The sequence below is a fragment of the Cantharellus anzutake genome (assembly GCF_015039405.1).
Source record: "Cantharellus anzutake strain C23 chromosome Unknown EI90scaffold_58, whole genome shotgun sequence".
Taxonomy (NCBI): domain Eukaryota; kingdom Fungi; phylum Basidiomycota; class Agaricomycetes; order Cantharellales; family Hydnaceae; genus Cantharellus; species Cantharellus anzutake.
Window position 1 is genome coordinate 413,581 of NW_024067008.1, and position 13,218 is coordinate 426,798.

At 46.4% G+C, this 13,218-nt stretch overlaps 1 protein-coding gene across 1 annotated transcript; it reads right to left on the bottom strand.

Annotated features, from left to right (window-relative positions):
* Positions 1-1,575: 1,575 nt before the first annotated feature.
* On the bottom strand, positions 1,576-2,425 carry EI90DRAFT_3129570 (uncharacterized protein; the record flags this gene model as incomplete). Its single annotated transcript, XM_039064210.1, has 2 exons — positions 1,576-1,873; positions 2,064-2,425. 2 exons carry the CDS (start codon positions 2,423-2,425, stop codon positions 1,576-1,578), a joined length of 660 nt encoding a protein of 219 aa, XP_038911825.1.
* Positions 2,426-13,218: the final 10,793 nt, after the last annotated feature.

A 13,218-nucleotide genomic window follows, 5' to 3' on the forward strand; every position in this document is an offset into this window, starting at 1 on the left:
ATAGAGTATTATTTTTCTCAAGCATTTCTGGTTGTCACTCCAGTGCGAAAAAGTGATATACAGTTAAGATTGCCACTGTAGTAAAAGGCAGCAATTAAGGAGAGAAATATTAAGTAGATATTTCAACAGGAGAGCTGGTTAACACTCCAGATTTCAAAGTGTAAACACAAAACAGTTATTTTGCTACTGTTAAAACAAGCAATAAAATAAGACAAAAATAAAACAAACTCAAGGGACACTCCAGACACAATCCAAATCCATTAACTGAGTAGAATCTTTGAAACTTCACCAAGTAGAAGATTTAATTCAAGTTAAATTCCAAATTAAACAATGCTACACAGAATTACACCTAGACAAATTAAGAAATTTCAATAAAGGAACAGCTCTGCAGGGCTCGGTTTATCTGTAAGTCAATTCCCAGAAACTTTAGACTAACCCATAAAAATAGAATTAGCCAAAACACTCGGATTGGTGCTATATTTACAACAAATAATACTAGTACACTTCCCCATCCTAACTAAAGAACCAGGGAACAGCTTGGTGGTGGTCATGTTTGAACCTCCCAACTGACCTTCCTTCATTCTCTCCTTCAGCGCTGTGCCATTGCTGGTTGTCCTAGGGGTCCCTAATTTCAGATCTAGCAGAGGGGAAGTCTCTTGGTGTCAGGGCCCGGCCTCGGACTCGGAGGCTCCCTGACCTCAGCCCCCATCTAACCTGTCCTCACACTATGCGGGGCATGAGATGTATAGTAAAAGGAAAGATAATATATACACTTGCCTATGTGGGGCATGAGATGAGAAGAAGGGTAAAGGTCTCATCTCCCCGCATGGTTGCTATATAAAGGAATGGGTCACATGCCCACAACTATACAGCTCTTAGAGTTGTGTAGTGTGACCCGGAGGGAACATCCAGGTGGCAGTGCCCAGTAAGCGTGGGAACGTTCTGGGCGAGTTGCTTGCCCAGAACTGTGGCTGTGACCCGTGGGAACATTCTGGGCGAGCTGCTCGCTCAGAAAGTTCCCACGCTATCTCGTGCGCGCGGATACACAACACAGAAAGGCAACAACAAGGCAACAATGAAGGAATGGAAGGAAGGGATTGGTTGGGGAGTCTGGGGCACCCTAGGGCAGGGTGCTGAACCCTGACACTTGGGGGAATTCAAGTCAATTTCGGACTGAGGTTACAAGTTACTATGTACATTGTATATAAGGAGGGGTCCGGAATCAAAAGGAGCAAGGGTACTCCGAAAGCAGACAAAGGGAGCTGGAATGAGGAACAACACTGAGGGTCAAGGGTTTGACTCAATGGTGTTTCCCAAAGGAGGAGTGAAGGGCCAAGGCCCAAGGAGGAAGGAAGGGGGAGGGGAGTGGGGAATGGCCAGCTGACTAAATAGAAAGGAAGCAGCAGCCCAAATAGGAATGAGGGAGAATAGCAGAATTGAATGGAGCAATGCAATAGTTGCAAGGTCCAAAGTAAGTCTGGAAAGCCTGAACTCGGAAGTTAAACTCTGGAATATTGGCAAAGGTAATTGAATGGAATGAGCTAACCAATACAATGGGTATAAGCGGAGGTGGGGTCAAAGTCCGAGGTTGGAGCTAAGACCGGAGGTTCCGGAGATGGAGATGTGAACGGGATTCTGGAGTGGAGGTCCGGAGTTGGGAGCATAGGTGTTGCGTGCTTGTCTGGAAGGTGTCGAGGTTGAGGTCGGACCCAGAATGTTCCGGAGTCGGACCAAAGGTGGTGTCAGAGCTGGAGGTGGGATAACCTCTTGGGAGTTGGCAAGGAGAAGGTGATGGAAGGGAAGTAGGGCTCCAGAGTCAGTTTCGGAGTTCCGGGAGCCTGGAGTGGAGGTCGGGATTGTATGGATATGACAGCTAACAACATTGAATCTAGTATAGTGGACCACCCAACCCTTTTCACCCCCCCTCTTCTTCTTCCCTGAGTTGTCAGGGAGCAAGCTGGAGCATTCCCTCCCTTTTTTCCCCCTCTCCCCTCTAGGAGTCCATTCCCACTTGCAGTGCTTGCAGATGTCAGAGCTGTCCAGAGACCTTCGGAGTTCCGTACTTAGGGAGGTGTAGGTAATATATTGAAATGAGTGGGTGGTGACCATCAGGGGAGTCAGAGGGGATTGCGGAATCCAGAGGCTCTGAGGTTGGAGATGAAGGAGCAGAGGCAATCTGGGATGGCTGGAGGTGATGGAAGGTGGTGACTGTGGATGGATATGACAATATCCCTTTCTTAGGCCTGAACCCTTGAAGGCCCAGAATTAGTAAGGTGAGGGGAGCTGTAGTTACAGAAAAAATCCAAATGGGAATGAGGAGTTGGGAGAAAGGAGAAATGGGAGAGGGGTTGGGATTCCTAAGGAGTGTTGGGTCCAGGCTTGTCTGGATACTGAGAGTGGAATGCCTCGACAAGGTCGGAGGCATGATCAAGTTTGCTGGCAAGGAGCCATTGCATCTCCTCATCAGTCCCTTCATAACCTAATCACTTGACCAAGTAGAGCAGCTTGTTGGATCTACATCAGTCAATCTTCAAGTCAAGAATCTCCTCAATTTCGAACTCCATTTTGCCTATTGGCAGAGGCAGTGGTTGGTGGCAGTTTGGGATGATGTTTGGAACAGAGGGTTCAATTTGTGAGACATGGAATACCAGGTGGATGGCTCGCATGTTGTCCAGGAGGCGGAGAGTGAGGGAGTGGGTACCAACATTGGTGATGATCTCAAAGGGCCAAGGTTTTTCTTGGAGAGCTTTTTCGAGGGTTGGGTGGTGTCAGGGCACACCCGCCTGACCTGGCTCCACCTGGGCCCACCTCACCTGCTCCCCTGTTACCCATCCTTCTCCCTCCTCCTTCCTCCCTCTTCTCCTTCTCCTCCTTCTCCCCTTTTCTCTCTTTCCTCCTTCTCCTTTATTTCATTCTCCCTTTCTGTTTATTCCTTCTATCTACATGGACCACTTTCCCTTGTATCATTGTACTGTTAACCTGTCCAGCTTCCCACTATGCCTAGCATGCGCACCTGCAGCAGACGCTCTCAGGATCCCTCACAGGGACACCCAGATGGCTGTGGCTCTCCCCGAGGATGATGTGGCACCCATCATGTGACCCAAGCCGCATCTACATAAATGTACCTGAAGTGGGAACTGAAGAAGTAACCTTCTTCTCACATTTTCCACTTCAGTCTAAGTGGTCAGGGACTGCAGTCCCACATTGGGCCCATCAGCATGCATGCCCCCTTTGTACCCCAAGAGGGTCCTTCTGCTGGGCATTACATCCAGGCCCCCTCCACCCTGGATGCATCCCTGACAGGTGGAGCAGAAGTACTTAGCCTTTACACAGACTGAAGTTCCTACCTCAAAAGCTGGGGTGGGACTCCAATGGGAGTCTGCTGGGCCCTGGTAACAGATCTGAGCATGGTGCATTTCCTCACAAAGGAAGTGATGGAGGGAGTTGAGATCCACTGAGTACTCATGGGTGCATACTGATGAAGTCTCACTCCAGGTGAACAGTGATGTTTGGATGGTAGCCCTTATTGTATGTGAACTCTGCAAGAGGCAGGAGTTCGGACCAATTATCCTGCTGATAATTACTATAGATGCACAGGTACTGCTTGAGCCTCTGGCTCATCCATTCAGTTTGTCCATCTCCTTCCGGATGATAACCAGAGGTGAAGTGAAGGTGGATGTTGAGGGCTTTAGCAAGTGAACAGAAAAAATGGGAAACAAACTCCAGACCCCTGTTGGAGGTGATGTGGGAAGGAACTCCATGTTTGGAGAACATGTGGAGCAGGAACAGTTTGGCCAGTTCTGGAGAGGTGATGGTATCATGGGTAGGGATGAAGATGCACTGTTTGGACAGGTGGTCCATGATGACCAGGATGGAAGTGAATCCAGAAGGGAGGGAAGCTGTTCGATGAAATCCATGGAGATGGAGTTCCAAGGGCGATTGGGGATGGGGAGTTGTTTAAGTAAGCTGTAAGGCTTGTGACAAGGGACTTTGGCACAGGCACAAGAAGTACAAGAGGACACATAGTTCTTGACAAAGGTGTGGATACCTGGCCAGGTATAATCATGATGGACTAGCTCTAAGGTCTGGTTTTGACTGAAGTGTCCAGAGACCTGGTGGTCATGTTTGTCTTGCAATACGCAGAGACAAAGGTCATTGGAGTCTGGAATGTAAATGCAGTTGTCCAGCCTTAACAGGCCTTCAGCATCAACGGACCAGCAGGAATTGGGGAGGTTGGGGGAGAAGAGATTGTGGTGTTGGAGGAGAAGGATGACAGAATGTCTCGATGGAGAGCCTCTGTGTTGATGAGTACAGCTGCCCAGATTACCATGGCAGCTAGGAACATGGCTTGTAGGGACACAGTTAGCTGCTCTGAAGTGAAGACCAGTCAGAAGTTCTGTGGATTGACACGAGCATAGTCCATATCCCCTTCTTTGGGATAGATGTCCCAGCGTCTAGTTGTCAGGGGATGACCCTGGGTCCCCATGACCCCTCTCTCTATAACCCACAACCTGACCTGTAACAGCCCATCTCAGGGCACAATGCTACTGTGGGTAAGAAAGTGGCAGTAACTTGCAAAAAGTGTAATGGCAGTTCATGAACCATCATGGAAGTCATGACATTTCATGAATGGTCACCAAACTTCATGAAGTGTCATACACAGTCATGATGGTTCATGACAAACCATCATAGAATTTCATGAGATGTCATGAACCTGCATGGGGGGTCATGATTGCTCATGACTTAAGTGGTTCCAGGCAGGTTTTAAGTGGTTACATGCCTGTCTATTGTTAGAACGCGGGGATTCGGACGACTCCAGAATGGAATCGGAGACTTAGCATGGAAGGACCTTGGCCTCAGCGACTCAGGCGGAGCACTGTGCCATTGCTGGTTGTCCTGGGGGTCCCTAATTTCGGATCTAGCAGAGGGAAAGTCTCTTGGGGGGAATTCCAGTCGATTTCGGACTGAGGTTACAAGTTACTATGTACATTGTATATAAGGAGGGGTCCGGAATCAAAAGGAACAAGGGTAGGACAAAAGGAGACAAAGGGAGATGGAAAGAGGAACAACACTGAGGGTCAAGTGTTTGACTCAATGGTGTTTCCCAAAGGAGGAATGAAGGGCCAAGGCCCAAGAAGGAAGGAAGGAGGATGGGAGTCGGGAATGGCTAGCTGACTGAATAGAAAGGAAGCAGCAGCCCAAATAGGAATGAGGGAGAATAGCGGAATTGAAATGGACAATGCAATAGTTGCAAGGTCTGGAGTAAGTCCGGAAAGTCCGAACTCGGAGGTTAAACTCTGGAATATTGGCAAAGGTAATTAAATGGAATGAGCTAACCAATACAATGGGTATAAGCGGAGGTGGGGTCAAAGTCTGAGGTCGGAGCTAAGACCGGAGGTTCCGGAGACGGAGACGTGAACGGGATACCGGAGCGGAGGTCCGGAGTCGGGAGCATAGGTTTTGCGTACTCGTCTGGAAGGTGTCGAGGTTGGGGTCGGACCCGGAATGTTCCGGAGTCAGACCGAAGGTGGTGTCCGAGCCGGAGGTGGGATAACCTCTTGGGAGTCGGCAAGGAGAAGGTGACGGAAGGGAAGTAGGGCTCCGGAAGTCGGAGTTCGGAGTTCCGGGAGCCCGGAGCGGAGGTCGGGATTGTATGGATATGACACTCCCATTCAGATGCCAGACCCACCAGCCCCTCTTCTGTTCTCCCTTTCATATTTATGCATTGTAGATAGTATACTACCTATGTACCCCAGTTTGAATGTCAACTAGAATACCCCCCCAAGTCCTCTTGTCCATAGTTCACCTCTGACCTTGTCTTCACTTGAGCCTACATCACCACCAGGTTCCCTCTGCTACACCTGAAATACAGGATAGCCTAGAGCATGTGACACAACACTCCCACTGAGTTCCAACCCCCTGATGTCTTGCAATGGAGTAACCTATCAGCTAAGGATCACTCACACTGCCATACTCTGCTCCACTTCCCATGAATACCCTCAAGCACTGTTTCTGACACCAAGCAGCAAAGGTGGCTGGAGGTTCAGTGCAGTGCCAACACAAGTCCATGAGTTGGAGGTTGATCAGTCAGTGCTGTCACAAATAAGGTCTGTCACATGACAGTTCATAAGTGCTTGTGACATCTCATGCATTGACTCATCATACATGTTCATGGAGCATTATGAATGTCCATGATGGGACATTATAGCATTTTACATGATGGGGAAAGGTCAAAATAAACATATGACACTCCATGACACTCCATGAACCTTCATGACCTGTCATGAAAGGTCATGAAGGTTCATGAACATCATGTCATATTGTGTCACCAGCAGTCATGAACCTTGTCAGCACATGATGGTTCATGATGGTTCATGACAATTTGTCATGAACTGTCATGAAATCCAAAATTTTCAATGTAAAAAATGTCTCATTCAATTCAATTGTCATGACATGTCATGAGGGGTCATGAAATTTTGTGATATGTCATGACTCCTCATGATCTCATGACACAGGATTACACTTTTGGAGAGTACCTCAAAAGTGGATAGATAAAACAGTAGGTAAGTACACTTGCCTACTGTGGGTCAGAAAGTGAGAAGAAGGTTAACTTCTCACTTTCCCACAGTGGCCCCAATATGGCGAAAACTTCCGGAGATACCTGGAAGTCACATGAAGAATAGGAACTGGGCCTGGAGCATGTGGCATGTGGAGCGTGTGGGGCAGAAGCACACATGTGGGTCCGGGTCTGGGTCCGGATGCAGGTCCAGGTCCGGGCTAGTCAGGGTGTGTGCCCTGACACTAGTCAACGCATCTGGTGTTACTCTGAGTCTTCCAGGATGGAATTGGACAATCATGTGGAATTGGGAGAGGAACTCTGACCAGCAGGCTTGCTGCCTAATACTTGAGGTTCTTGTGGTCAGTGATGATGTCGATTGGGGTTCCAGAACCTTCAAGATAGTGGTGCCAAGATCGGAATGCATCATGAATGGTGAGCAGTTCCTTATCGTCATAGTTGAGTTCTGGCACTGAAAGGGTTATTGAGCAGAAAGTGATGGGGAAAATCTCTCCATCATCACAACGGATGGAAAGGATTCTAGAGATTGTGTAATCGGAGGCATCGGTTTCCACAATGAGTGGGGCATCGGGTACCCAATGCATCAGGATGGGGGCTGATGTGAAGGCTTCTTTCAGGGTGTTGAAAGCAGATCGACAATCGTCAGAAAAGATCCAAGGGGCTCCTTTACACATGAGGTGCATTGCAAGCAGGCTAGAAATCTAACCCCCCTAAATGCAAGAAAATTCGTGGGGAGGGAGTCTAGGATGTCCTTAGCTTGTCTTAGGCTCAGTCCAGGTGCTAACAAAACAAAAACAATCACAAAAACTCTTTAAGAATTATGTACCCCTGGTCCATCTTGGACAATTGTCAGGGATTCCTTATAATGCTCAAGGAGTTAAGCTTAGGGTTTCTTTTCTACTTGGATCTCTCAGCGCTACAGTCTCTTTTGTAGTCAAAAGGGAGGTCATCTTTCCATTCCTACCTGTACAGGGCTTCTAAACACATGCAACAGCAATAATGTGGAAAAACATTGAAAGGAAAATATAAAATGAAAGATTGTTGTTATGGGCACCATGTGGACAGTTATGTATGGCCGATAAGTCCAACGGCCAATGTGGAAGTTCAATAAAAGAAAAATAGGAGTGATAAGTGGGCCATATCCGGTAATAATTGCCATTCTCCACCAATTTCCATCATCACACCACACTCGTCTGTCTCTTCCTACCCGTAGCATCCCTTTCCGACCTCTCCATTCGATTCCCTGGGTTCATAGCTTTCTCCCAATACCAAATTTGCCCCAAATGGTTGAGATTTGACTGAGTGGTGGGTGTGAGAATCGTGAAATTGGCCTGTGCATAGGATTAGATGCCCCAGAAAGTGTCTGCAAGGGTCCCCATGTCAATTGAATTTGTTTACTTTGGTATGGCTTGTGATTTCCATTTTGAACCGAAAACCAGTCTTGTGATCTCCCAAAGTATGGATCTCAGCTCCACTGCATGGGATCTTTGACACCGCCACCCTCACATGCCTTTTGACATTGTGCAGACCCTCACCGTAAGATGAGAAATCGTCACCACCATTGTTCCACAACAGCTGGGTCGATCTGGATGAAATTTTGGGAATCCATGTTTATCATTTTCCTCTATTTTTTGAGCCCTTGATCGTCTCTCAGCGGCCAGTAGCACCAAGCATAGTTTTTGGGCTGGACCAATTCAGTGTTAGAACTGGGCGGGAACAGACGACTCCAGAGTGGAATCGGAGACTTAGCGTGGAGGGACCTTGGCCTCAGCGGCTCAAGCGGAGCGCTGTGCCATTGCTGTTTGTCCATTTGGTCCTTAATTTCACAGTAGGTGAGCAGGAAGTCTCTAGGGGGCATTTCAGGTCGATTTCGGACTAAACCAAAACGAGTATGTACAAGCGCCGATATATATAATGGAAGGGGCAAAAGCACAAGGAGAACAAAGGGTAACTGAATTGGAACGAAGATGTCTGAATGGGAACAAAGGGTAGAAGAAGCGGAGCGGTACCGAAGGTCATAAGGCAGGACCTGTGATACATCCGAAAGGAGGTAGGGAGGGCGAGGCCCAGAGGGGCAGGAGGATGAGGGGAAGTGGGGATGATGACTAACTGGCTAGAATAGGAAGAAGCAGTAGTCCAAATAGGGGTGATGGGAAAACGCGAGAAATACATTACAAGCGGCGAGAGTGCCGAAGGCAGTCCGCGAAGCTCGGGGGTTGCGGAGCTTACGGAGGTTACGGAGGCGGGGTTGAAAGTCCGAGGGATATTGGCAATGGTGTTTACGTAGTATGAGGTCACCAATGCAATGGACTAAGACCGAGGTGGAGTCAAAGTCCGAGGTAGGGACTATGACGGAGGCTCGGAGTATGGTACGAGCGGTGTCCGAGTGCGAAGTACGGAACAGCGGTGGAAGGTCGTAACTTGGCAGAAGGGTGGCGGAGGAGTAACAGAGGGAGGGGAGAGGGGAAAGGTAAGGGAGAAGGAGTGGCGGGAAGGAGAGTAGTCAGGTCCGAAGGTGAGTATCGGAGCAGACGGGGGAAGCGTAGGAGGATGATGGGAGGGTGGAGGTGTTGTGAAGGGGGAGCGGAGTAGTAGGAGGGTGGCGAGAGGGGCGGTGTTCGGTCCGAGATGAGTATCGGAGCGGACGGAGATAGGGTCAGAGAGGTAAGGAGGAGGTGTGTTGCCAGGACCGAGGGTGAGTATCGGAACGGCAGCAGTAGGTTATGACTCCGGAGGTGAAGAGGGTGGAGGTCCGGAAGTCGGGTCGGGGTCGGGTATGCACGGATATGACATTCAGTACCAGCGTGTTATGCACAATTGTAGTCTGTTATAAAATGAAATAAATTGTTTTTATGCACCATGGGCATTGGTAGATCTTTGCATGTGAGGAACCCTTAAGGAACATAAATTGCGAAAATACTGGTGGTGTAGAGTATAGTAGGTTATCCCACCTACAGTGCCCCAAAAAACCATTGCAATGTTTTGTACCTTTGACTTCAAGAGCTTATTAAACAATGGGAAAGGGTTCTAAAATTTTAAATAAATATGTAAAACATGTGTTAGTATCTTGTCCATAACTCTACCAATTATGTAAGCAATATGTCCATTTCTGGTAAAGTTATTTAATTCACAAGGGATTCATGTCATTGCAATGGTTTTTTGGTGTGCTGCCAGAATGGACTAAAACTGAAAATATCATCTGATAGGTCATGTGACATTGTCTAGTATACACACTAGTAAACAAATAAACATTGCTGGAGCATAAATACACATGGATTTTAAGCTGTAATCCCCAATTCTAAAATGTGTCAATTGGCTGCTTTGAAAATTGAACAAGTGCTTTCTCTCATTGATTCTGGCCACAGTGCTCATCAATTACTGCTGTCCACCATTCCACTGTTACCCATCTTTGGTCTAAACATCATCCTGACACTCCTAAGCCCAGTGGTGGTTGCCCATCTAAGCTCTCAGACAGCAATATCTGTCATGCAATGCATCTTATCAACTCTGGTAAAGCCAACAATGCTGCACAAGTCACCTGAATTCTTCAAAAAGTCACCAGTACTAGCCTCTCAACTGAGGCTGTTCGTCTGTGACTAAAGGAGGCTGGTTGGAAAGCAGTGGTGAAGAAGAAGCAGCCCATGCTCAGCAGATGTCATAAGGAGAGAATGGACATCACAATCAGCCACAAAGAGTGGACTCTGGAGGATTGGAAGAGAGTGGTGTGATCTGATGAGACTAAGGTGAATCGCCTGGGCTCAGATGGGAGGAAATGGGTGTGGAAATGGGTGGATGAACCTCTTACAGACAGGCTGGTGCAAGGAACAAAAAAGTTTTGTGGTGGTTTTGTCATGGTTTGGGGATGTATTACATTGGATGGAGTTGGAATGGCATGAAATATTGATGGGAGGATGGATGCCAAGCTCTACCACCAAATCCTGGAAGAGGACTTCCAGCAAACCCTCTCATATTATGACAAACACCCAGCCCACATCCTTTCCCAACAGGACAACAACCCAAAACACACCGGCAAAAGGGCCCAGAACTGGTTCAATAACCATGGTATCAGGGTCATGGAGTGGCCCTCCCAGTCCCCAGACCTTAATCCAATCAAACAATTATGGAACCATGTAAAGAGGAAGCTTGGGGAGTATGAAGAACCTCCAAGTGGTGTTCATGAGCTGTGGGATCAGTTTCAGGAGGAGTGGGAGAGGATAGGACCAAGTGTCTGCCAGAATTTAATCGAGAGTATGGCTAGGAGGATTGAGGCACTACTTAGGGAAAAAGGTGGCTATACTAAATACTAGTTAATGTGATTTTCCTTTCTCCAAAATGCACACCAAAAAACCATTGCAATGACATGGGTCCTTTGGAAAGTGAATAACTTTACCAAAAATGCACACATTTATTAGAAAATTGGTGGAGTTATTGATGAGCTACTGGTGCATTGTTTTCATATTTTTATGCAATTTTAGGATCCCTTCCCAGGGTGCAATAAGCTCGTAAAGTGAAAAGTGTAAAACATTGCAACAGTTTTTTGGGGCACTGTACAGTGTCAAGGGACCACAGGAGATCCCAAGAGGGTCCACTGTGGGTGCAGGGCGAGTGTGGCGGCGGTGGCGGCGATATAGGGATGGTAAGATACAGGAGGGGAAATGGGCATGCACGCTGGTGATACATCGAACAGCAGGAAAGGTGGTCCATGTAAGAGAGAGAAAGAAAGAAGAAAGGAAAAGGGAGAGGAGGGAGAAGCAGTGCAGAGCGGGGGTTGGGCAGGGCATGTCGGGGCGTGCCCTGACAGTGGGGCAAATGAACCCGGAGGCTAGGTGTTCATCTAAGAATGCCCAGAGGGCCTTGAGTTCTGAAGTAGAGAGGGAATACATAGTTCCTAAGGGTGGTGAAGTGCCTTCCTGTCAGGGCAATAGCCCCGAACCCCAAGCCATATGTAATTACAAGGTACATATAGTCACGTGGGTAAGTGGTAACTTCCGGGTTAACCGCTGAAGGAGAGAACGAAGGAAGGTCAGTTGGGAGGTTCAAACGAGACCACCACCAAGCTGTTCCCTGGTTCTTTAGTTAGGATGGGGAAGTGTACTAGTAATATTTGTTGTAATTATAGTACCAATCCGAGTATTTTGGCTAATTTTATTTTTATCGGTTAGTCTAAAAGTTTCTGGGAATTGACTTACAGATAAACCGAGCCCTGTGGAGCTGTTCCTCTATTGTAATTTCTTAATTTGTCTGGGTGTAATTCTGTGTAGAGTTGTTTAATTTGGAATTTAACTTGAATTAAATCTTCTACTTGGTGAAGTTTCAAAGATTCTTCTCAGTTAATGATTTAGATTGTGTCTGGAGTGTCCCTTGAGTTTGTTTTATTTTTGTCTTATTTTATTGCTTGTTTTAACAGTAGCAAAATAACTGTTTTGTGTTTACACTTTGAAATCTGGAGTGTTAACCAGCTCTCCTGTTGAAATATCTACTTAATATTTCTCTCCTTAATTGCTGCCTTTTACTACAGTGGCAATCTTAACTGTATATAACTTTTTCATGCTGGAGTGACAACCAGAAATGCTTGAGAAAAATAATACTCTATTTTCTTACTTCTCTAAGGGGGAGAAAGGTCGCAGAAAGGGTCTCCCTTTTATACTCCTTGGGTCGCCTTCCTTTTTCACACTCTACCTTGTATTTACAGGATTTATTTACAATGTATTTTCCTCAAACTGAATAAAAAATGAAAATTTCACGCTATAGTTCTACTGCACTCTGCTGCACTGAACTGCGGCTCTACTGTGGTCAGACTGCACCTAGAATCCTTATTGTCCTTCCTCGCCTAAACTATTTTAATGGTTAATTAGAACTTGACTGCACTGCATTTGTTGCAGTTTCCTATTTCAAATTCCTCATATATACCATTAAAATCGTTATGACTTGGTGATTCTGAATTCAAACTTCGCATTACTATGCGTACAGCTGCACTGAGACCTTCAGCTGATTTATTCCATTTTTATCCAGCAACATTTAGTTAAAATGAGACTTGAAATGGTAAATGAGTGAATTATAACCAAAAGAAAAAGTTGCTAGCAGTCAAGAATTACTCAAACAAATGTATTATAGCTCTCTGCTTCATTAGAATATTGTTCCCTAAAATTCCCACCATGGTCTGTCATAGTTTAGTGGTTTTCATGGATTTCATTCATCTCCCCTGATTCCCCTTTGTATTATCACATCCTAATCCTCCATATGTATTATTCGTTGTTATAGTAGGTCGTCCTCGAAGATATCATATTTTTATGTATTTTATTTAGGGCTCTGGACCTCTTGAAGCTGTCTTCACATGCATTTTCAGGTTTCTAACTTCATGTTCTTGTATCTCATTCATTTCTGGATGGCTTTTCACGTTCTTGGTATCATAAATTTCCATTTATTCCCACCTTTCCAATGGTACTAAAGTTGTGTTCTATTTCCTGGTATTCGTCGAGTTAGCAAAAGTTTGTGTGCACATTTGGTAATCACATGCATCGTTCCCATAGTTGTTCATACGCAGGCGCCGTTTCTGTTTAATTGTTTGGGATTTATGGTATGTGCGGGTGTTTGTATCCTTCATATGGGCTTCCGTGATTTATTTCAGATTTTTCCCTCAT